This window comes from Biomphalaria glabrata, chromosome 12, assembly GCF_947242115.1.
Source record: "Biomphalaria glabrata chromosome 12, xgBioGlab47.1, whole genome shotgun sequence".
In the NCBI taxonomy this organism is placed as follows: Eukaryota; Metazoa; Mollusca; class Gastropoda; family Planorbidae; genus Biomphalaria; species Biomphalaria glabrata.
This window is the reverse complement of record NC_074722.1, coordinates 4524337-4549718: the sequence shown is the minus strand read 5'-3', so window position 1 is coordinate 4549718 and position 25382 is coordinate 4524337. Positions and strand designations below refer to the sequence as shown.

At 34.4% G+C, this 25382-nt stretch overlaps 1 protein-coding gene across 7 annotated transcripts in view; it reads left to right on the top strand.

The window, feature by feature from the left end:
• LOC106068000 (phosphatidylinositol 4-kinase alpha-like) overlaps positions 1–25382 on the top strand; it is a 58395-nt gene that overhangs the window by 15028 nt on the left and 17985 nt on the right. For 2 of the 7 annotated variants that reach the window (XM_056007292.1, XM_056007290.1), the window contains 25 exons: positions 251–355; positions 3470–3653; positions 4384–4487; positions 5113–5272; positions 5443–5493; positions 5758–5866; positions 6723–6853; positions 7200–7330; positions 8040–8122; positions 8218–8288; positions 8676–8800; positions 9618–9699; positions 9968–10051; positions 10244–10456; positions 10548–10640; positions 12015–12102; positions 12255–12314; positions 13010–13137; positions 13219–13377; positions 13828–13979; positions 15003–15110; positions 15429–15553; positions 15930–16058; positions 18069–18104; positions 20101–20175. In XM_056007292.1, coding sequence (XP_055863267.1) covers positions 251–355; positions 3470–3653; positions 4384–4487; positions 5113–5272; positions 5443–5493; positions 5758–5866; positions 6723–6853; positions 7200–7330; positions 8040–8122; positions 8218–8288; positions 8676–8800; positions 9618–9699; positions 9968–10051; positions 10244–10456; positions 10548–10640; positions 12015–12102; positions 12255–12314; positions 13010–13137; positions 13219–13377; positions 13828–13979; positions 15003–15110; positions 15429–15553; positions 15930–16058; positions 18069–18104; positions 20101–20175 — 2786 coding nt within the window. Of the gene's footprint in view, positions 1–250; positions 356–3469; positions 3654–4383; positions 4488–5112; positions 5273–5442; positions 5494–5757; positions 5867–6722; positions 6854–7199; positions 7331–8039; positions 8123–8217; positions 8289–8675; positions 8801–9617; positions 9700–9967; positions 10052–10243; positions 10457–10547; positions 10641–12014; positions 12103–12254; positions 12315–13009; positions 13138–13218; positions 13378–13827; positions 13980–15002; positions 15111–15428; positions 15554–15929; positions 16059–17349; positions 17374–18068; positions 18105–20100; positions 20176–25382 lie in introns of all 7 variants that reach the window. The other 5 variants (XM_056007291.1, XM_056007295.1, XM_056007293.1 and 2 more) reach the window with 5 other exon arrangements.

Here is a 25382-nt window from a genome sequence, read left to right as displayed (position 1 = left end):
ACTCAGTGTTTGCTTGCGCATTACTTGTTGCATTGTGAAATTTCATCTAGATTTTTTTTTTTTACAATAGACAGGGTTTAGCTCAGGTGATTTACCGTTTCACAGAAATAAGACAAAAATATCTTGTGCTTGAACTAAAATATCTTGTGCTTGAGTGATTATGAAATAAAGTATGCTTGATCAATCGAGGTGTGTTAAGATTGATCAAATGTGATGTGTTGTGACTGATTGAAATTCATGCTATTTGTAGGACACTGAATGCCAAGACCTCAGAGGCCAGATGGAAACAGTTAAGAATAGCCATGAAATTCATTAATCCCAGTTCTGCCAATCTTGAAACTTTTGACGTCCAAAGGCCTGCTACGTTTTCTTCTCTCTTTATTTTTTTAATTTTCATTATATCTTTGACCTTTCTCTGTTCATCCAGGAGAAAGCTCTGTTTATTTACCCTTTGTATTAACAGAAGATACTGCACCTAACAAGCTAGCAACTGAATTAACCTCATTCTAAAACCCTGTGTTAGCAACAACTTGTCCGCGTCTTTAGGCCAGTGACTGTGTGTTGTGCTGCTTAGCTTAGTACATGGCTTGACTAACTTAACACTTGCACAAATAGTCACTGCGTACAAGCTTTGCTTGCTATCACGTACACAGCTTTCAATGTGCTTTTACTGCTAATTCAGAAACTTTGAATTTATACTTAGTGATGTCTGTTTGTGTGCTTTATAAAAAAAACTATATTTTTTAACTATCCTTCATTACCTTTTTAACCAATAGAAGTGAAATAGATAAAAATATATATATACATAACTGTACAATATATATATAGAGAGAGAGAGAGAGCGAGAAAAAGAGAGATAGTGGATTGTAATATCTAAATATAATGAAATATATTTGTTTAAATAAATAAAACAAACAGCCTACTTAAACTGAAAGATATTACAAACCCAAATGTTAAATACTTTGAATAGCTAATAGTGTTTGAAAAAAATCTGATTGATTGACTTTTGAGATTGTAAATTGAGTATCCTAGCACCATTCTGCCTTACAGTTATTTAAATGAAATCAAGTCTCATATTAATGATGTGTCCTTTTGCTATAATTGACCCTCTGTGATAGCACTACTGAAGACTACATAAGTTTCCTGTAATCATGAAGTCGAGTTTTTTGTGTGTTTTTTTTGTATGTTTAGTTACATAGATTGGTTTTTCTTTTTTTGTAGCAAATTATGATTGTTTTTAAATAGGTTGTACAAATGTAAGTGTTCTAGAATTGAACCAAAAAAAATGCATTTCTCTACATAATAACAACAATGGTAATTGAGTATTTTTGAGTGATATATGTTAAAGGTTGACTACATTGAAAGAGCTATCAGTTTTGTCTGAGTAGTTCTTGTATGGGAAAGGGGGGGGGGGGGGAACTCTTGAACTCTATGGCAGAGTTGGAAAGAAAAATTCAAACTGTGTAGATGAACTGTTTTAGGAAGTTACTAGGTTTCACAAATAGGGAACACATCAGATATAAGGAAGTGGTGAAGACTATTAATTCAATCAAGTCTCTTGGTGGGAATCGTGGTTGAGAGGCTAAAAGTACGCTTGAACTTGGCTTGTCTTGGCTACCTATGAAGGGGGCTCGACGTTGAACACCTGACTCGAGCAGAGTAGTGTTTACTGAGTGCACAAAGGCAGCACGGAAAAACCGTCTCTCAGTTACCCCCACTGGTCCAAAACTGAGATTGGACACTAGCGCTCTGAGCATGCTTTAAGCATGAAAGTAGCGCTATATGAAAGCTATTATTATTATTATTAAGGAACTCTTGATCAATGTCAAAACATTCAAACTCATGAGTTACAACCATGTTATAAGATAATCAGGGCTTTTAAAAACAGCCCCAAGACAAGCAGGCGAAACAAAACTGCTAAGTCCAGAAAGAGTTAGATGAGCCTTACACTTTGAACTGTAGATACAAGTTAGTTACAAGGAATGTACTATAAAGAGTTTTGAATTAAACTCATTAGCCAGCTACTACCTGTTAAACATAGACTATTGCATTAATTGAATAGTCACTAGACCATGTTTTAGTTGGTATCTTGTGTGCCTGTGCTGGCTAAGGTAGGATCTAGTCTACACCTAGCTAATAAAATACATCTTAGAGTAAGGTTTAAGTGAACCTTTATTAATCCCCAGTTAAACATAGACAATTGTCTTTAATGAATGTAACTACCTAAATAAACCACTAGACCATTTTTTAGTGAGTATCATGTGTTTATCCTGGCTAAGGATGCCAAGCAAATAAAATGTTACATCTACCTGTTTTAAGTAGCAGATCTTTGTATACATATATTTCCATTAATCAGAGTCTGCCTCTTGCTATTCGGGTATGGAGCAATCGTAACTTAACTTCTTGGTTTCATTGTTCAAATTTTTTTTGTTATTTTTCTCCTAAACGTTTTTGTTAGAATTGTTTATACTATTAACTGTTTTATCAGTTAGAGTTAAGTACTTTTGCACATTTACTAATCAGATTTTATTAATTAAGAGAGGAAAACTTTTGTTTTAAGTAAAACGAACAGACATTTCTAACCATTAAGTTTTGATCTAGAAATTTTGCTCTAACATGTAACTAACCATGATAATCTTTCTGCCATAAGCCATTCTTTCCTTTCTTTAAGGAGAAATAAATAGTAAATGGATATGATCTCTAAGCCCTGTCTCAGTATAACATGCAAATATTAAAGGCGAATATAAATACATGTAGGATGAATACAAATATATAAAATAAATCATGAAATTTGCATTATAACTTTTTACTTTTTTTTTTAAATTAATTTTCTTTTTTTTTTTGTTGGTTTAATTTTTTTATAATTAATTTGTTTCATTGATTGCCGATAATTGGCATTCTATTAAAAAAATGTAATTTATTCTATAGTTTGACATAGAAAACAAAATTAATTGAAATGCAAAAATGTATGTACTTTAATGAATAAATTTCTTTGAAAGTTAGGTCATTGATTAACTTTTCTGTTTTGTTTTGTTTTTAACTTTTATATCTTTCTCTTTTAAAAATAAAAATTATAAATTAGATTTATTTACATGTTTCAACTAAACATTGAATATTGATACAAATTCAAAACAGGAGCTAATTAAGAAAAAAGACTGGACCATAGTATGAAACTCTTATTTAAATAAAGCTAAAATGTTGTTAAGCTTGACCAAAAACAATAATTGTTTAAAATATAAATAAAAACTTTACAAGTCTAGTATAAATCATTTATTAAAAAAATTAACTTTATAGTTTAAACATTGCTTACATCAAGACTCACTTTGTTGAATAATACATTGACTGTTTAAGAAGTGATTTTTTTTTTATCTTGTATTGCATGAGCATGGAAAGTTTATAAATTATTTTGCTAAAGAGAGGGACATTTGTTATTTGTTATTCTTTTATTAACCCGTTTACATTTCATCAGGGAGTCCAATCTGATTTCCACCAATACAATCCTGACCTTGGGCCACCTGGCAGTCATCTTAAAAGAACAGCCCAAACTGGTGGAGTCTATCCTTCAGATCTTCCAGCAGAGGTTCTGCTCCCCACCCTCACAGCTAGACGTCTTGATAGTGGATCAGATGGGCTGTATGGTCATGGCTGGCTGTGTAAGTTGGTTTGATTTTAGAATATCATATTCTCAATAATATGACAGCTCATATATGTATGGTCATTAGTCTTCAGAATTCTTCTTCTTCTTCGTTCTCATTTTACGTCGGAGGGTTCAGATCAGTAATCCTATATTTGAGATGAACCGTGTATTGGTTTCCAGATCAGGCAGTTCTCTATATAGTTTTTGTTCTATAGGAAGGTTTTGGGGCCAGAGTTTTGTTCGGGCCTCTCGATATAGTATGCAGCTTTGAAGTACATGGTCAGCATTCTCTGGTGATGCTCCACAAGGGCAGGTTTCGCTTGTCCCGACTTTAAGCTTCCGGAACATATGTTGTCTCATTCTCTTGTGTCCGGTTCTGAGTCGAAAATTTTGCGTTGCTCATGTCTAGATAGCTTATAATAGGCTTCCTCTTTCTTGTAGTGGGAATGTGAGCTGGTCCTATTTTCATTTATTCTCTATTACTTTCATCATTTCTTCTGGGTAGACAGGGATTTTCATTTGTTTGTTCACTCTTTCGTCTTTGGCCAGTTTGTCTGCTTTTTCATTGCCTTCTAAATCAATGTGTGCAGGAATCTATTGAAGAACAGCTTCCTTGCTGTTGATGTTAAGATTTACAAGAGCTGTCCTGAGTTGCTTTATATAGTCTTCAGAATCTTTAGTAACTATTTGTAATATTGTGAAATTATGTTGCACATGTTCTAAACTTTGCCCTGTTTTTCCTTTAGTCCTGTATATACCAGGAAGTCCTCACTATGTTTACTCAGATTAGTGTTGAGAGCAGCTCTCCATACAATGTGAATGAAGCCAATGACAAGCTTAGAGGATTTAGGTAAATATATTATATGCAATATAGAGTTGTACTCTGTGCCATATACAAGCTTAGAAGATTTAGATGTATATATTGTTTAGAAGTTAGAGTTGTACTCTGGGCCAATGACAAGCTTAGGGGATTTAGACTTATAGATTGTTCATAATTTAGAATAGTACTCTGGGCCAATGACAAGCTTAGAGGATTTAGACTTATAGTTTGTTTATAATTTAGAATTGTACTGTGGGCCAATGACAAGCTTAGAGGATTTAGACTTATAGATTGTTTATAATTTAGAATTGTACTCTGGGCCAATGACAAGCTTAGAGGATTTAGATATATAGATTGTTTATCATTTAGAATTGTACTCTGGGCCAATGACAAGCTTACCTGGTTTAGGTATATATTGTATACAATATAGAGTTGTACTTTAATATGTGTATTAAAGATGATGCTGAAATAGAGGTGGCTCTCCTGCACTATACAAAAACAAAACATCTATACTGTTCATGAAATAGATAATGTTCACATTTTGTAACATTCATTTTAATCAACAATTTCTCTATGATAACCCACAAGTTTTTGAATCATTCAGGCTTTTGTGTTTGTTTGGTACTAATTAAAGCAAATTGTGTATACACTCCAGGCTTGTGTCTCAAGCAGTTATCAATGCTTTCGCCAACATTGCTGCCAACATCCAGGGAGAGAATGAGCAGCTTGACTTGCTGTCTCGACTTCTGGAGCTGTTTGTTCAACTTGGTCTTGATGCTAAGAGGATGAATGAAAAAATGTCTGGACTTATGAAGGTGACGGTCTATTCACATGTTGATTAGTTTATTATTTTATTTTCAAAAAATGACTCTATAACTTATTGTTTTCTCTTGCCAGTTCAGTAGTAAGTAACTATGAGTATGTATCATCAGTGATATTTTATGAGACTGTATTTTAAATGAATTGGGAAAATTTTCTATTCTAGGCCTCATCAAGTGCAGGCAACCTTGGTCTACTTATTCCAGTGATTGCTGTGGTATGTTGATTATGTTCTGACTTTACCATTTCATACTTTTCTTTTATGTCTCCCTTTTTTTTGTTTTCCTTTTGCATTTGTTAATTTAAGTGTGCAAAGTATATTACTTTTTTTCATGAAAAAATGTTTACTAGTTGGAAAAAAAAAATCTAATGTTAACGTAGTCTAATATCCATTAATAATAAATTATACTAAGTTATGAAAAGGACATTTCTTTTTAAATGAAATACAAATTTTACAATCTTGATTTTTTTGTTTCTATAGTTGATGAGAAGATTACCACCAATCAAAGAACCAAAGAGAAGATTGCACAAATTGTTTCGAGATTTCTGGCAATATTCCGTTGTCATGGGTTTTGCTAATGAGAACCAAGGTATGTAACTCTCAAATCAACCTCTATGTATTGTTGAGTCTGTTCAATGATTTTTGTCACTCCGATCTAGTTTGAAGATAAGTCATATTTGTTGAAGATTAGTTTCTTGTCTTTAACACTGGCCAGAAAAGAAAAAGACTACCTCAATGTCCTCTGGGTTTTTACATACTGAGCTATTTTAATATGATTATTATTAATAATTATTGTTAATATATATTTTATCACTCACATTGTAGTCAAAAGTGATATTTGAATTAAGGAAAAAAAAAATCTTTCAGATTTTACAATCTTTGGAGCAGATATTGTAAAAGTCATCTGTTTCTGTGGCCACAGTTAACAAGGGTGTCATGTGGTAAACACAATGTCTACCTGCCTTTACTTTTCTCCAACTAAAGTCAAGTAACTGTTGAGTGGACTCATGAGCGCCCAAAAAATCCCCAAAATTCTAAATCCCAGCCTTCACAGAGATTCAAACCCAAGGCCCCTAGGTTTGAAAGCCACTCAGTCACCACATCTCCTATTATGATATTAGAACCAAGCTAAAACTCCTAAGCAAATAAACTAACTAGTTACATTACATGAAACTAAATTTAAAAAAAACTGTCCATATTTTAATCTATATTAGAAGCAAGCTAAAAATCCTAAGCAAATATAATAACTAGCTACATTACATGAAACTAAATTTAAAAAAAAACTGTCCATATTTTAATGTAATATTAGAAGCTAGCTAAAAATCCTAAGCAATTAAACTAACTAGTTACATTACATGAAACTAAATAAAAAAAAACTGTCCATATTTTAATGTATACTGTGTGTTTATGTTATGTCATTATGTTTTATTATGTACATTTTGCAGCCTATTGGCCTTCGGAATGGTATGAAGGAGTTTGTCACATTGCCACCAAGTCTCCTCTGTTAATCTCTAAAGAAAATATTAGCAAAGAACTTTTGTACAACACTGCACTAAGGAATGACTCAGTGGCTCCAGTAAGGACCAACTTTTTCAACTATATCTTGCAACTTAGAACTATCGAATATACCTGTGCTTAAAGTATTTACACGCAACATTATCAGAATTGTGTTCACCAGATGGTACTTGCATAAAAGCACAGATCATTAATTATATTAAAAGATAATGGAAATATCGGCCTATAAATGCATTTAATTAACTTTTTTTTTTATTCATTTGTAGTCTATGGATATGTTAACACACAAATCTTAGTATTAATGTCATGATTTGCTGCCTGCCTTTTGGTGTGTCACTATCTTATAATAGGATTTAAATAAATCATCTTTAAATCATGAACCTAAGACCGATATTGATTATCGCTAGAGTGAACTTGCTGACCTAAGAAACACCATCTCCAACTTGTTGGACAATGCTGAGGTGACAGCGATCATTAACAGGCTCAACTTCGCTCAGTGTACTTATCTCTTGTCAGTTTACAAGTTGGAAACTCTACGGTAAGTTGGTGCTCCACATTCCACACCATGTCTTCCCTTGAAACTATGTTAAGTTGGCCCTTGAGACTATGTTAAGTTGGCCCTTGAAACTATGTTAAGTTGGCCCTTGAAACTATATTAAGTTGGCCCTTGAAACTATGTTAAGTTGGCCCTTGAAACTATGTTAAGTTGGCCCTTGAAACTATATTAAGTTGACCCTTGAAACTATATTAAGTTGGCCCTTGAAACTATGTTAAGTTGGCCCTTGAAACTATGTTAAGTTGGCCCTTGAAACTATGTTAAGTTGGCCCTTGAAACTATGTTAAGTTGGCCCTTGAAACTATGTTAAGTTGGCCCTTGAAACTATGTTAAGTTGGCCCTTGAAACTATATTAAGTTGACCCTTGAAACTATGCTAAGTTGGACCTAGAGAGTTCACATTATGAAGGAGAAGCTAAGCTGGTCAGAGTTCAACAGTTTTCCACATGGCTATACAGTCCCTGCTGCGGCACATCCAGCACAGACATAACTGTTGTCCGGCAATGGTCCATTTAGGTTCTCTTTTTGTGGTCTATGTCTAACTATTTATTTTAACTAATATGCAAGTGATGCTGAATCCACTTAAGGTTAACTTGGTATTTATTGGTTTGTGATTTAATCTTTCTTAGTAACTAGAAAACATGTAGCATTAATTGGTGGTCCTATCCTAAAAGTATCTTCTTGCATTTCAGTGTGACCTACTCTACAGATCCTGGAGCCATTCATGGGATCTTTGAGTATTTAGAAGATAAATTTCTTTTCCTGGACAAATTAGGTCAGTTAGTTGTTACAGTTTGACGGCTTGAGTGTTTTTAGATGAATGGTCATTTTAAACCAAGATATGTAGAACTATTTTGTTAACTCTTTCAGGGATGTGGCAGTGTATATCTGTTGTAGCTGAGAAGACTTTTGACAAATATATGGATGTACTGGATGCTAAGGTATTCTAATTTAATTAGCTCATGACTTAGATTGCAATGCAACATTAGGCATGGAAAGCTTTTATTTCAGGGGAAATGAGTCAGCAACTTAAATGAGTCTATTTGATGATGACTTTATATCCAAGTAAAGCTTAGATTTTCAATAAACCTAACGCTGACTATTTGTGCTGCCTAGTTAGTTTTATTTAAAACCCTTTATCGGGCGGCTGTAAACTGTAAAAAGCATTCAGAAACAGAATTTCTTTACCTAATTTATAATATCCAAGATGGAGCAATGAAGTTGACAGTAGAATATAAAGTTGAACTTTTCTGATGTTAGTGCCGTGTACTGTATGTTTGACTTTAAGTTACCTTCTACCCTCTATCTTTCTTTCTTGTCTATGTCAGCCAAAGACTGAAGAGAAGGAGAAACAGATTGAGGCACATGCTCAGTTCTTACTGGTGAAGTTTAATCACACATACAAGAGAGTTCGACTCACAGCAGACAAGTTTATTTCAAAATTTGTTAGCAGGTAATATATATTTAAAAAGAGAAATGTTATTTTTAAACTTCTAATGCAGAATAGGTTAGTGATAACTGTTTATTCTGTTCTATATTTAATAAATCAGCACCTTACAATGTGCATTTCTTTACTAAATTTTTAGATGTCTTAAAAAAAAAAAGTTAAACTCTAAAACATACATTTTTAAATATCATTCATTGTCTGCGAGTCTTAATTTGGGCATTACTGATCTTGTAGATTGTATTTAGATCTATGTCAAACATGGCGAGTGTTCCCTTCACATTTTTTATTTTACCATGAAAATAAAAGTAAGAGTGTGAAAATGGAGTGTATAAAATATAAGATACTGCGAAAACCGGTTTACCCCATTTGTTATAAAGCTTCATTCTTTAAAAGAGATAAATTGAATTTTAAAAAATAATTTTAGCCCCCACCCCCTTCAATGTGGAATGGGCATTAAACATACATCACTGTCTCTGCCATGATCTAAGGAACATTTATGCAAGTTTTATCAAGATTGGTCATACTGTTTCTATGGGGGACGGACATACATACATATACCTTACATTCAATTATAATTATTAGATTTTGATCAATGAAAGAAGTACTAATTTTCAGATTCATTTCTTATTAGTGTTTCAGTATCTCATTGTAGTTTCAGACTTGCTATTAAACTTACATACAAAGAGAACTTAATTTTACCACCCAGTATTAGGGCATTTATAATATCTTGAAGAAATAGTCTTATCATTTTAAAAACTCTTTGATTATTACTGGGAAGAATTAACAAGAATTGACATTTTGTTTGTATTACTGTGTTCTCCAGATTTCCACATCTCTTATGGAGTGGGAAAGTTTTGAAGACTATGTTAGATATTTTACAAGTTGTTTGTGATGCCCTAGATCTGGTGAGTCCTGTGACTTGGATTCTAATCATCCAAGTCAGAATGCGTTACTTTTTTTTTAGTCATGTTGCAGGACCTAAGATAAGGGGAGATCAGGGATGTAACTTAGTCCTTTATATTCTAAGATATATTTGACACTTAGACATTATCTGAGATTTTGGTATGAACTATTACCCTGTTTCTCTTTCCCTCATAAGGTCTCACACTTATAATACCTCTGTCTTGACTTGAATGAATTTTCACTTTAAATAAGCTTTTACATTAAACACAGGATCCTCATGAAGATGCTCCAGAAATACAGATTCCTGCCACTCCTTATAAACTTCGAATTATGGAGAACATCACTTCAAGGGAGGTAAGTCAGACATCAGATTTTTTGTCAAGATAATTCTACAATATTTATTTATATGTTTTGCAAAGTTGTTCTAATCTGAAAAAAAAAATATGATGCAAAAGTACTTGAGAATCAGAATTTTAGAATTTTAAACAACATTCAACAATCCCCACTTGTATATCAGTCCTTGAATTGACAGTATATTTATTGCAGCAAGTTGTCAAAGACTGTTCTGCTCGGAGTTCCACCATCCTGCAGGAGTCCATGAAGTGGGCACCCAATGCTGTCCGGTCACACTTGATAGAGTATGTTCTCCAGATGGACATGGAGGCCAAAGGATTGCTCCAACACAGTGGATTGGCTATGGCCACTGAGACTGTGCTCAACTATGCTGGCTACAAAGGAGGTGTCAACACAATGTCTGGGGTATGTGTTTTTTTTTAAAGTTTTATTTTCATTAGTGATATTGTTTTCTTACATTGAAAGCACATAATTCTCTTTATTTTCTGTCCTTCAGGCTAATAGCTTAGATAGGCGGCCATCTTGTGTTCATTCAGAGAGCTCCAACTTCATGGCTAATTTAAGTATTCGCTCTCGTTATCTAGGAGAGGTCAGTATGAAATGGATTTATTGTTTACCTTTAGCTTTTTTTTTTTACAAGCTGCATATTGCATAAACTGTTTACTTGTGTCAGAAATATATTCTCCAAGCTTTGCAATTTTCTGGTAGATTATGCTTTGAAACTGCCAAATAGAGAACTAGCACCATTTGAAATAAAAAGGTAGAAGAAAAGTATATCTAGGACATTTTTCTTTTTAGACCTTGAACTCTCTAGGTCAACTAATGCTTACTTTTTTTAATAGGTCAACTTAAGTTCATTCATTAAGTAGGACCACTAAGATCACTTAAGTAAGAGAACCAAAGTTTATTCCTTAAGAAGATAATCAAATTTATTTCTAAAGTAGAAGAACTGAAGTTAATTTCTTAAGTAGGACAACCAAAGTGAGCTCATAATTCAGCATTATTCACTATGTATTGTCTAACTCATTTCATTTCATCTCTCCCTTGACTTTTGTCGTAGGGGTGCTGTGACAGTTTGCACCAAATCCCTTCACTTTTTCTGGCCAGCCGCTGTTCTCAGTAGGATATCAAGAGAGAGGCCGGTCCATTCTTTTATCCAGTCGGCTTTTCTATGGACGACCCTTTCTTTGTGCTCCCTCCACTGTCTAGCTAGCTTTTTTTTTTATTTCTTCAATCAAACTCTTGACCCTTGCTAAAAATTGTCATGAATGACATGTTTTGTCATGCTTTAGTGACCACTTGTCAGTCTCAGTTGACATTGCCTGATTTAATGTTCAAGTCATGTTAAGACATTTAAAAGACACGTGGAATTCCTGATGTAGAAAACAGGAAGTAGAATAAATAAAGTTGGCTTTGAGTTCAGTCAGGTCAGTCAAGTGATATCCTCTGTACGAGGCAGTCATGTTATTATCGTAGTAGTAGCAACTTAGTTAGTCGAGTTGTAACTCTGAGTTAGGTAGTAACTTTTGGGCAGTGGATGCCAGTGGTCTTTTTGAGACATGTATTTCTAGTAGTTATTTAGTATTATTCTGCACAGTGTTACCCACTGAGATTCAGAAGTGATTTGTAATCTACTCTGGAGGGTTTAACATATTGAATATATTTGATACCGCTGTTATGCGGATAGGTATGTTCTTGACTTGTGTAACTGACAAGGAGTGCAGTATTATTATTATTGTTATCAAATAAACTTTATATTTGTCTGCTGAAACGGACTTATGTCAGTTTGTACTATCTATGTTTGTCACGTGTCAAGAGTACTCCAGGAAGCACGAACCCAGGATTTTACGCATTCGCGACACAGCAGTAGTGACCAGTCCCTCTATAGACACACTATTTCAACGCCACGTCTCAGAACGTGCATTTACACCACTGTACTTCTCTAGTTGTGTGACTATTTCAGGTGAATGGGATGCTGGATGTTTGTGATGATGTCAGTGTTGCTGAAGAGAAAATGTATTTGAAGCTGGAGAAAGCTTACCTTGAACAAGGTTAGCATATTTTTTTAGAATTTTCTCAACTCAGACATTTCTAACATTAAATTCATTATTGCAGCTAAATATCAAAGACTTGTTAAAGTCACTGTAAACTAGGATTCTAAATGATTATCATGTTGATCTGTTTTTGGTCGTGTTTTCAACAGATGTTGTCATGGCTAAACAATGCATGTTTCGGATAACGGCTTTACAGATCAAACGACCAGGTCAGTGTATTATAGTCTTAAATCTGAATTATTTAAAACCTTTTAACTGACATTGACACCTGTTATCTCTTGACCTTAGCGTATTGAATAAGTTCATTGCTGATATGATTTTGTTTTCAATCCTTTTATGCATACAATGCAATTTTTAAAAATAGAAAGTCAAATACCTATATTAGTATAATGTGAACATTCTATAGAGACATAAAATTATGTTACAATAAAACTTTTGATGTCATTTTAGGGGAAAGAAATGTTAAAATTGACTTTTAGATTTGATAAGTTGTAAGGTTTTCTTTTCTTGATAATATTTAAAAATCACAGAAATTTTTATCATCTTTCAGACTAAATCATAGGTAGAACTACTTAAATAATTGGTAGAACTAATTAGATAATTGGTAAAACTACTTAAATCTTAGGTAGAACTATTTAATAATTGGTAGAACTAATTAGATAATTGGTAAAACTACTTAAATCATTGGTAGAACTACTTAAATCATGGGTAGAACTACTAAAATCATTAGTAAATTACTTAAAATTTTAGGTAGAACTACTTAAATCTTAAATCATTGGTAGATTTACTTAAATCATATGTAGAGCTACACTTAAATCATATGAAGAACTACTTAAATTATAGGTCATAACTGTAATTATTATCCCTTTTTGACTTACGCTGTCATCATGTCCTTTTTTCACAGTTGTAAGCCGCTACTTAATTCAAGCAATCTGCTGGGGTCCAGTGCGACTGTTTTGTGAAGAGGTCATGGAGGCTGCCATCATGTGTTGGGAATGGATGCTTTCAGCTCGACCAGAGTTTACCATTGAGGTAAAACTAGTGACTTTGTGAGTTTTAAGACATTATGATTTCCGACATCATTTATTGAGAAATAACATTTTTTCTCTCTAGTTCTTGTGTCTGATGGCGTCCGCCTGGCAAGTCTGCGCTGACATGAAGCTTGGAATATTTGCACCAGACCCTCCTCGTCCAGACCCACTGGCAAAAGCTGAAGATCAAATTTTGTCTCCAAACCCTCCTATTGTGGCCCCACACAATCTTTGGACCAAGGTAACACACTCTTTGAGCTTATACTGTGGTAGAAGCTTGGTAACAATTTTTTTATTTAGGATGTAAGGAGTTTTAGATGAAATGATCAATTAGTTGGATTTTTTTTAATGTATAGAATTCAATGTAATGTTACTTTTTTTTTTCAAAACAAAATTTAACTATTTAAAATTGTGGGCTATGGTTTTTGGTATTTATTTTAAAATAAATTTTGTTTGTAAGATATGTTTAATTAGAAATGAGTATTGCTTTTGTTTTTTTCAAATGCATTATGTGGAAATAGTTGGGTTTGTATAATCTATTTCTTGTTAGCTTGTTTAAGGAGAAATCAACATAACATGTGTTAGTCATATTTACTTTCAATTCAGGGCAATAACAAATTTGAACAAGAGTAATAAATAGATGTCCATACTGATTGTGTTATGATATTTTCAATTTTTTTTCCATTGACAGTTTCTGCAAGAAAGAGTGGAAATAGCCAAGTATAGCGATTCTGCTCAAATTCAAATTTTCCTGACATTGCTTAATAAATCTCTGTCTGTTACTGTTGGTAAAAGGCCATCTATCATATCTCGGCATACTGCTGCCATCGGGCCAAGATTTAGGTTAGCCTTTTTTTTTTCCTGAAATATTTTAGTCTAGTGTTTTGCCAACTTCTTGAGTTTCCATGTGACCTCTTTTTTTGACATTGAGGCTTTTAATTGTACCCTAACGTCATTTTGAGCTAATTGAGTATTTTGAACTCTTTTAAATTAATTAGAAAATATTGTGATTTTCTCTGATGCTGTGACGTCAGGGCATTGGTGGCTGAGTGGTAAAGTGCTTGCCTTTTAAACGGCAGGGTTTTGCATTCTCAGGGAAGACTGGGATTTTGAACTTCAATATTTTTGAGAAGCCCTAGAGTCCACCTAACTGTTGTGACTTAAGTAGTGAAAGGGGTTAGTCATTGTGCTGGCCACATTACACACTGGTTAACTGTTGAACTTAGAAACAGATGAACATTACCTCATCTGCCTTACATATCCCAAGGTCTGAAAGGGGTACTATGAACTTGTAATGATTTCTTGTTTGTAGTGCTGTGCACATTTTCTTATTAATAATTATGTTCACACACACAAAAAAAGATTATAAGCAAGATGGTTCACTAACAGTCAGTCTGCTATTTTGACTGGGGTTCAATTGTATGTATTGGGAGCCATATAAATTTTCAACAAATGAACTGATCTTGTGGGCAGAAGTTTTGAAGGGCTAGATAGCAATGTGTTATGGGCTGGATGTGGCCCGCTGGCCTAAGTTTGAGCAACACTGGTATAAATGAAGAGGTCTAGCGTTGACATTGTCTAAATGTTTAAATGAACTTAAGTAAATGTACAAGTAACGTGTGTATAAAGTGAAGAAATATGAAAGGAGGACAGTGGCTTGTCTTCAAGTCATATAAATATTATTGTCTTTGTCCTAGCTGTGATAAAGGGGTCAATTTATAATTGTAGAAAAAAGAAAACTGTTTTTGGTAACTGCAATTCGAATAAAAAAGATACCTACAAAGTATTGTTTCATTTCTTTTAATTACTTCAGTAGTCTGTTCAAACTATTGAAAGGTGCTTTCACTCAATGTGTTTTTGAAATAGGCTTCTTTCAATGGGGCTTTCATTATTACAAGGAGACATCCTGCCAAATACTCCATCCAAAACAGTTCTGAGAGAAAGAGTTTATGCTGCAACACTAGATTTCTTTTGGTAAGATATCAGACTTATGTTTCATTGTGTATTAAAGACAATTAATGGACTATTTGTTTCAATAATAAAAAAAAATCACAGTTTCAAGAGACTAAATATGAAGGTTTAGTAATTTCATTTGTTCATCTTTAATGGAAATAGCACTTGATCCTGATAACCCCTTTTAACATAACCTAAATAATCTTAAAATAGACCACCAGAAGACAACAGCTTTGTCGACATCAGAGGGACAAAACATGACTGGCTGATCTTATTTAACTGGCCCCCCTAAAGCTCATTCTAAAGTTTGTCAAGCTTCTATTGATCAATGTGTTTCAGTGGTGCTCCAATCTGCCCTTCCCAGCAACCCAGTGAACTGAGAGATGATATCACACTGCTGATTACCTACTGGCAGAAGATGCACTATGACAAGAAACATTTGTCTTCCACCATGATCTCATTAGGTAAGTAACTTTTTAAGTCTTTCACAAGAATTATCACATTCTGAACCATAAACAAAACTTGATTTATTTCTTTTTAAAGGTATGAAATTTGTTTCGTTTATTTTACTTCCAGTGGTATGACAACTCCATGTTTTTACTTTACTTTCTATTTAGTTTTGTACACTACAAACAAGTTAATCAGTTTTAATCTAGTTTGAACATGTAAATTATTGTTCCCATTCATTAATAATACTTATTATTTACAGTGTATGTGAGGATAAAGCTTTACTATACCATTTTGAAAGGAAAATGATAAAAAAACATATATGTAGTTTTTTTGTGTAATGTTGACCTTGTTTGTCCTAATTTTCTCTTATCGTCTCTCTGTCAACTCCAGCTGACATAATCGACAAGTCCGCCTCCTCCCCACCACCTGTGATCTCATCTTCTGGACAACCTGACCTCAGGTCTGGATGGATGAACACACTAAACAGCAGCTCCTCTACATATTCAAAGCGCTCAGCAGGTAAGCCACAGGAAATACTTCTCCCCTCTTCAGCCTTGAAGACCAAGACTTAGAGATATGAATTCCGTTCAGCTATCTATTTATTGTACAGCTATGTTTTTTCACTTTAAAAAATTAAAAGATCAAGTTTTTAATGGTAGGATTATTATGTTTATTTTTTATGTTTACAACCACAAAGGGGAAATCACACAGACCCTCATGGAATAATATAAGCTTTTGACTTTCTTCTTTACTTCCTGTTTGTGCTGGTTTAATACAAAACAACACTTGAATGAATTCTCTCATGCATCATTCTATTCAGCTTTTTGATCTTTAGCTGCTGGAGGCAGAAATGTGACATTGATCAATTATGCAGAAATTATGCATTTGGACTTGAACTTTAAATACTTCAAGTAAATTAAGAACAAATGAGCAATTATGATCAGTGAGCAGTTCCATGACCAGAGTCCAAACACTGATAATACACTATGCCAGGATTGTGAAGTGGGTTTTAAGTTGTTTTTTTACAGAGGCATTTAACATTAGTTTAAGTGTGTAAAAGTTTAGTTGGTACAATGAACTCAATAAAGTGTTCGTTCCTATAGCTGCCTATGTAAGCTGATTTGGATTTTCTAGCTAAGATGAAAGAATGCAGCCCATACTAACACTAATGACTAGAAGTAGCCCTCAGGTAGTGAGGTTTGATTATCACAGTGATGCTAACAGGTCTGAGATCATGAATCTGTTAATATTAATTTGCTGGTGCACTAAATTCTGTCATTGTAATTGATTTTATTAAAAAAGCTAATGGTGCTAGATGACCACTTTTTTAGACATTATACTTTTCTGATAAATTTTATTTCCATACCTGGAAACAATTTTTGACTGCAAGCACAAATTATTAGCAAAACCAATTGGCATTACATAATTTAAAATCAGCTATTTCTAAGTTTATGACACCAGTAGTATGGTGATTGATAAAATTTGTGAAAAGCTATTTTACATTGCTATAGAATTAATATTTTTTTAAAATTATCTTTTCAAGTTTGTTTTGGTTTAAAGCTATTAATAGCTAGATCCATTTTTTATATACAAAATTAAGATTATTTTGGCCTAGCCCAGACCTTAGAGGTCAGCAGGGGATAGCAGCGGTCAGGGTTTGAACTTGGGACCTTTGTCATAACAGTCTGGAGCGCTTACAATTCCAGGCAGCCATTATTGTAGCATTAACAAATTGTAGTTCTAAATTATAGCTCATTGAATAGATGGTGAGTATTTGAATACGAAACATTCCCTCTTCATCTTTTTACAGATCATCTGAGCCCAAATTATGCTGGTAATTCAACTTACACTGGCATAGCTTTTCAAATAATTTATTCTTAGCATCCTTTTTTTTAAATTATTTTATAATTATACCTTTATAGGATGAAAGTAGTAAGGAAATGGTTCTATATTATTTTTTAATTTCAATATCAGCTATCTTGCTTAGCACATACTAGAGAAGTAATATTATCAATGCATGGGGATGCCACTAGCACATTTAGATACACTGCTTACATCTCTCTTCAGAGTATCTATTTTTACCGGCCTTTTGCATTTATTCTCTTATATTTTATTCATTATTTTTTATTATCATCATTACTCTGCTATTGCTTATCATATTTGAGGATGACTTTAGTAAAAAACCGATTGCCTTGCATTAGTTTAAGCTGGTTTTTTTTTTGGGTTAACAGGTCTTCTACTAAATCTAGTTTTTAATTTAAGGTTGAAGCAAAACTTATAGCTTTTAGAAAAGCCTTAAAAAAACTGCTTCAAAAATATACTTCACTCTTCTCTCTTCGTTAAAATTATATTTTTAAAGCTAAAAAATGTTTTTTTTCTCTGAAGTCAGTATAAGTAACTCCCCAGTCTGATTTTTAAAATAATTCGGCATATAATTCTGGGTCTTGTATTACGACACAACATTGACCAATGGTTTTGAACTGTACAGAGTTCTAATTAAAAGCCCCCTTTTATTTCCTCTGCTCTCAGTGTACGATGATTACGACCTGGGTGACACGCTGAAAGGTTGTTCTCTTTCCTTACATTTGCACGCATGAGATTATTTGATTCATGAATCTTATGTTAGACTTAGCGGTTAGTTTTTTTTTTGGTTTCTTTGTAGTTATTGGTGGTAGAATTGATTCCATTCAATATTCTCTTCACACACTGTAATTTGGGTTTGTAGGATTTAAATAAAATGATTTTATTTTACTGTTCTGTAGTTTAGATTGGTACCAAAAATATAATATGTTGAGAGTGTTCAAGAGATAACCATGTTTGTTTTCAGTTTATGCAATGATAAAATCACCATTCTCATTTTGTAGCTGTAGTTTGTCTTTGTTTTGTATTGGTTTCTTTACTTATTAGTCGTTGTGAGTGGGAAGGTGCATGACTTGAGAATAGGACGTCATTGTTATTGTTTTAAGGTCTTATAACAATTTGTTTCGTATATGTGATTCTAATTTTATTTTCATCTTAGTTAAATTAGATTAAATTACTACACTCTTTTTTTTTTCTTTGTGATGAGTTGGTTCAAGTAGATTTGTTTTACTTTTTAATGGTATTGCTCATTCCACATACAAGCAGAGTTTGCCTAACTGCTTAACTCCCTTAATGATGAGAGCAGCATTGATGTCATGCAACATTTTTTTTTTTGTCTCCAGGAGTTTGCTCTATGCTTGAGCCAGAAGCTTAGTTGCAAGTTGGCATTAGAGGGTTAAACTCAGAAAAAATAGTAATTCTAACATTTGAAGTATCATTGAAAACCAAATATAAGTTTTTAGTAATAGTTTTGAAACAATTAATTTGTAATAAATCTTATTGAACAGTGATGTATCTATTCCTGCATAGGTGTCACCTTGCACATTTAAATGGTTAAAAATGACATTGGTTTTTGTACGTTTCACCTCCTTCAGTTCATTGTATGTTTTCTGGTTAGTAGCATGTACAGGAATGTACCGACAAGTTTGTGTTTTCTTTCATTTGATTGAACTCATTATTTTATAATTTTGTCACTAATGATGTTCATTGAAACTTACCTTTTGATTGCATCTGAGGACTTTTTAGAAATGAATAATTTATGTTTATAAGTTATGTTTATGAATTGTCTGTGGTTTGCATTGACTGATGTAAGGAGGAGTCTTGCCAAATAGTTCACAGATTGTTAGATTTCTGTTTCAAAATACATTTTACATTAATTTATCTCTAAGAATGTTCTATTAATAGCTGGTCACAAAAGTATGCTCAATCCGAGTTTAACTTTTTTTTAAGCCTTTGGAACAGTATGTGAACAAAATAAAAACTTGCAATCCTATGATACACCTAAGCCAGCTGACCCTCGTTTCATTATATGTGCCATTTTAACTGCCCCTGTGTTCATCAACATTCATGCAGTCATTTTCAACCCTCTCCCCACTCAATGCCTATGTGGTTAGCAGTCCAAGGTACAATTTATCAAAGTATAATTTATCTACACATCTCCTTCTGTCAAAAAATGTGTCTAGTTGAATGGTCCACCAAAACAACCTCACAATTCCTTACATAATGACACAAGGAACATTTTTAGTGCCAAATCAAGAAGTCCGAAAAATTCACTGGCTATATCAATTAGTTTATAATCCAAACAATCAGAGCAAAAGCTATCAAAACCAGATAATCAGGATACCAGGAGAAAAGCCAAGAAAATTTTTTTTATATGTAAACCAATTAGAAAAATATTTAATAAAAATACTAGTTTAAATGTATAATGCTAGTCCCGGGAAGAGAAACTAACTTTCAATGTTAACAAATTAAACATGCAAGCATAAAAATTATGTTACTATCCTGTGAAACATTTGTCAGTTAGCCATGTAGACCAGATGTCATTGAACCAGTTGTCTGTGAACCATTTGTCATGGAACAGTTTAATAGAAAACACACTTATTTTTGTTTACCCCCCTCCCCACCTCTGTTACTTGTGTTGAATTTGAAGAACAACTTTTAAGATATTCTTTTTAAAAAACGGAATAACCTGTTTACACAGTTGGTGGGAGTGGTCAAAGGTCTTCTGTTGTGTACGGTATCCATGGACACTTTGATACCAAAGAAGTTGTCGTTGGCAAGTATACATCCATTACGTCAATGTGCATGGAATATTTTTCATGTTGGCCCCCCCCCCCCCTTCTCGTGGTTGGGCCTGGCATCAGCTTACTTGGTGTTGTGACCTCACATGATCATTGCTAGTCACATGGAATTAAAAAACTAATCAATGTTGTTCATGAGATTTTGTGTTGCCAACTTTGATTTGTGTTTATTAATAATTATATTGTGCTAACTGGGCAGGGTCACTTTATGCTTGCATCTGCTGCAGTAATTAAAGTATTTTATTTGATTAATACTCTTAAACATTGTTTATAATTATTTTGTTTCAGCTAATTTGATATTTTTAATAGCAAAGTTTAGTTAGATTCTTTTACGTCCAAACATATTGGTATCAATTGATTAGTTTCAAATAAAGCTGAGTGGTAACTTATATTGTTGTATTAAATGATCTACTTACTGCATGCTAGTTTCTGTGGGGGATTTTACAGATTTTTTAGCAGCAACATTTCAGTAATTCTTTTTATTAAAGTTAAAAGCTTAGGAAAATGTGTTTTTGCGTATGTGTGTGAGTATGCATTGAATTGTGTGTAATGGAGGTGGAGGTTAGTGTTTTCTTGTTCTATGTATTGAATGTTGTTTTTTTTTTTTTTGGTGTCTTCCTCAAAGATATTGTTGTGTTCTTTGTCCCACCAATTTGCTTGATGGACATATTTGTCCCACTAATTAGCTTAAGGGACATATTTGTCCCACCAATTAGCTTAAGGGACATATTTGTCCCTCCAATTTGCTTGATGGGCATATTTGTCCTACCAATTTGTTTGTTGGACATATTTGTCCCACCAATTTGCTTGATGGACATGTTAGTCCCACTAATTAGCTTGACAGACATGTTTGTTCAACCAATTTGAATTAGCTTGATTGATCTGTTTGTCCCACTAATTAGCTTGAGGGCCAAGGTTTTATGATTGTCCCAACAATTTGCTTGATGGACATATTTGTCCCACTAATTAGCTTGAAGGACAATGTTGTCCCAACAATTTTGCTTGATGGACATGTTTGACCCACAGATTTGCCTGCTGGACTCATTGTTTGTTCAATGTACACAAATTCATTAAGTTTAAAACAACATTTTTTTTGTTTAACAAGTTTTCTTGTTTGACCAGCCCTTGGTATTTTTCTTTCTCTTTTTAAACTGGTCCTTCATTTGTTCCTTAATAACCTCATAGACATTTCTATTTATATATTTTGGGAGAGACTTAAAGTAACATAACCCTAATAACTTCTTTTAGTTGAAAGTAATCAGACCTCTATCAACTCTTACAATCAATGTTTCTAAAACTTTGTGTCTGCATTACTGCCTTGCCTTAATCATATGCCAGCTAGAAATAGATTTTTTTTTTCAGAAGTTACATTTTTTAAAGGTTACCTTGAGCCTAATAAGCAGCAAAATCTGGCCATATAGCTGCAGTTCTGGTGGGATAGTTTACAAACATGTTTAAGTTTTTGGGAGTCCTCAGTTAACTTTTTGGAGATGCCATGACTGTTGAGATGTACAAAAACCTTAAAAAATGCCCAAACATATTGTTGAGTCAATCTACAACATTAAATGTTCAATTCAAATAATGTTCAGGTTAACTTCTCTGCTAAACTAATTTTTCTACTCGCATTGTCTATTTAGCTTCATTCTAATAAGATAATACTTCTACCCCAGTGCTTCTTACCAAAGCTGTGGTTTAACTTATTAGGATTCATTAGACATACATACAAGTGCTAATAATTTAACTAAAGGATTTGACTGTTAGCCTGGTAGAAGAAGTCATTCTTTGTCACCCTCTTTTGTCTGTAGCTGGATCTCACTTCAACTAAAGGCTGATGTGGTGACACGGTTGCTGTGTGGTCAACCGTGACACACGGTCAAGTGTTGAGTATCGAGAGTTAGGGGACTTGTGGGAAGTGACTAGTGTGTAACACGAGAGAGAAAAAGGTCAGCGAGTGAAGCAGGAGATCTGTACATAACGTTGTCGTGTATATATGTTTTGTTAAAATGTTCCACAATTAAAAGGCACTTTAAACGTAAAAGGACTTGTTTCTTCACAACTGGCGACCACGACGAGATACGACGAGGCACAAGTAAGTGGAAATGTCGATGTACAAAATATTTAGAGAAGCGGGCAAGGAAAATGGCCTGCAAGGCGAAGAACTTGAAAAGTTCATTACACTAAAAATAACACAGGAGGAAGAAAGGGAAGAAAGGAGATTTAATAGGGAAGAAGCCAAAAAGAAAGAAGAAGATAGTAGAAGGAAGGAAATCTTACAACTAGAACTAAAACTTAAAGAAAAAAAAGACAAAGAACAGCAAAATGAAAAGGAGGAACACTTTGACAAATACAAACAATTAGACAGAATGTCTCCATTTGACGAGAGCCAGAATGAGTGCATTGACTCATATCTACTGAGATTTGAGGATATAGCAACATCATGCAACCTCCCACAGACAGAATGGGCAAGAAGCCTCATGGGGCGCTTAAAAGGTAGAGCCATCAACATCTGTCTCCAAATGAGAGATGAAGAAAGAAAAGAGTACGTGGCCGTGAAGGAGGCGTTGCTGAGACAGTTTGGCTCCACAAGTTACGAATACAGAAGGAGATTGAAAGAGTCGACACCTCTGGCGAACGACGATCCACAAATATTCGTCACCAACATGTCGATTTACTTCGATCGATGGGTAGACCTGTCAAAAGTGGATCACAAATATGAAACCCTCAGAGAACACATCATAATGGACGCTGTAATGGAAGCTTACAATAATAATGTGAAAACATACGTCACGGAGCGAGAGCCAAAGACCATCAGCAGCCTGATAGCACAAGTAAGGCAGTATAAGGCCGCACACCCAAGGGAAGTGTTAGCTAGAGAGAACCCAACTGCGGCATCAGCTTGTATGGTGAACAACGCTGCAAGAATGCGGAATTCAAGCCCTCTATATAGAAGAGAGAACGCTGACAAGAGCCCACCATATACAGGAAGAAGAGAGAAAGATGAAGAAATGAGTCCAACATATAGATATCGAAGAGAAAAAGATGAAGAAATGAGCCCGACCTATAGATATCGAAGAGACAACGATGAAGAAATGAGTCCAACATATAGATATCGAAGAGTGAAAGATGAAGAAAGGAGCCCAACATATACTTACAAGAATAGAGAGTATCAAACTAATCAGCAAAGAGTTCGTTTCCAATGTCAAATTTGTGGTAGAACAAACCACATTACAGACACTTGCTTCTACAACCGACGTAATAGAGTTTGGAACAACAGACCCAGAGATAGAGCATTTGCTGCCAAACACACTTATAAACTGCAGGTATACCCAGGCTTTGTGGGAGAACAAATGACCAATGTACTGTACGATACAGGTGCAACTGCAATTTTAGTCGCAAAAGAATACGTCAACCCACAAGAGTACACCGGAAGAAGACAAGACTGTGTTGGTTACACGGGTCAAGTAACTACACATCTGGTAGCACGTATCAACATACACACACCGTTCATCAGTGGTTGGCATGAGGCTTTAGTACTAGACAATAAGCCTGACAACATTGGTCTTATCATTGGCTGTATCAAAGGCTCTAAACCTTGCACAGTAGAAGAATTGAACAAGTGGAAAGAAAAATACACACAGAAATGTTCCATGGTTACTACAAGAGCTCAGAAGAAAGCAGAAGAAGTGCTAAATACAAACGATAACATACAAGTTCCTTATAACAATGAAAATGAAAATACAGAAACAGAAAATAGCGATATGAGAAGCCATAATCAAGTGAACAACCCGAATGAAATCTCCACAGAAAGTCAAGACCCACTACACATTAAAACAGAAAAATTTGTCAGTGAACAGAAAAATGACCCAGATCTAATAAAACTCATAGAAAGTGAAGCTCCACCAAGACGAGGGTTAATCAAGATAGGCGAAGATGGTGTCTATGTGAGAGAAATTCATCTGAAAGCAGGCAAGACACAACAATTGCTAGTTCCAAAGAAGTACAGAGAAACAATTTTAAAGCTTGCACATGACACACCGTTTGCCGGACATATGGGAGTAAAGAGAACATTGAATAGAATCTTGAATGAATTTTTTTGGCCTAGAATTACGCAAGAAGTCAAGGCCTACATAAAATCCTGCCATATTTGCCAAATACATGGAGCAAAGGGAACATATATGCAAGCTCCAATACAAACAACAGACTTAAGTGAAATGCCATTTGAAAAGATAGCCGTAGATATTATTGGACCAATGCCAGTAATATCCGGAAGAGGCCATCGCTACATATTGACTGTTGTAGACATGTGCACACGGTTTCCAGAAGCAATACCATTGAAAAGAATTTCTTCCGAAGATGTCGGAGACGCACTAACAGCAATATTTGCAAGAACAGGTTACCCTCGCATAATACTGAGCGATCAAGGCATCCAGTTTAAATCAAATGAATTCGCACAGTTTTGCAAAACTCTGAATATTAAACAACAATTTGCTGCCCGTTTTCACCCCCAAGCAAATGGGATGTGCGAACGCCTGAATTCAACGCTGAAAACAATGCTGAACAAAGTAGCACAGGACAACCCAACAGACTGGGACAAGCTGATCAACCCCATTCTGTTCGCCTACAGAGAAGTAACACACACAACAACGGGCTTCTCACCATTCGAGATGCTCTATGGCTCACCTGTTAGGGGACCCATGTCACTATACAGAGACTTTCTAGTAAATAGGAACATAGAACATGACGTACTCACAGGATACGATCTTGTCATCAAAACAAGACAAAATATAATCAAAGCATGCGAAACCGTCCAAAAGCAAACAAACAGAGAGAAACCAGAACTATTGAGAAAGCTAAATCAGGGGCGAAAGTTGAGAACACTACAAGTTGGTGATAATGTCATGGTTCTGCTGCCTGACAAAAATAACCAGCTATTTATAAAATGGCAGGGCCCATTCCAAGTCACAAAGGTGATTTCGAAGGTCGACTACAGCATAAACATCAGAGGCCGAGACAAAGTATTTCACATCAATATGCTGAAGCTGTACATGCCCAGACCATTTACTCTTTCAACAAACGCTAATCAAGACACGCAAGACAGTTGTAGAGTAATGGTGATAGAACAAATAGAGGAAGCAGATGATGTCTAGGTACCGCTGGACTTAGGTTCATTCATTAATCAGAT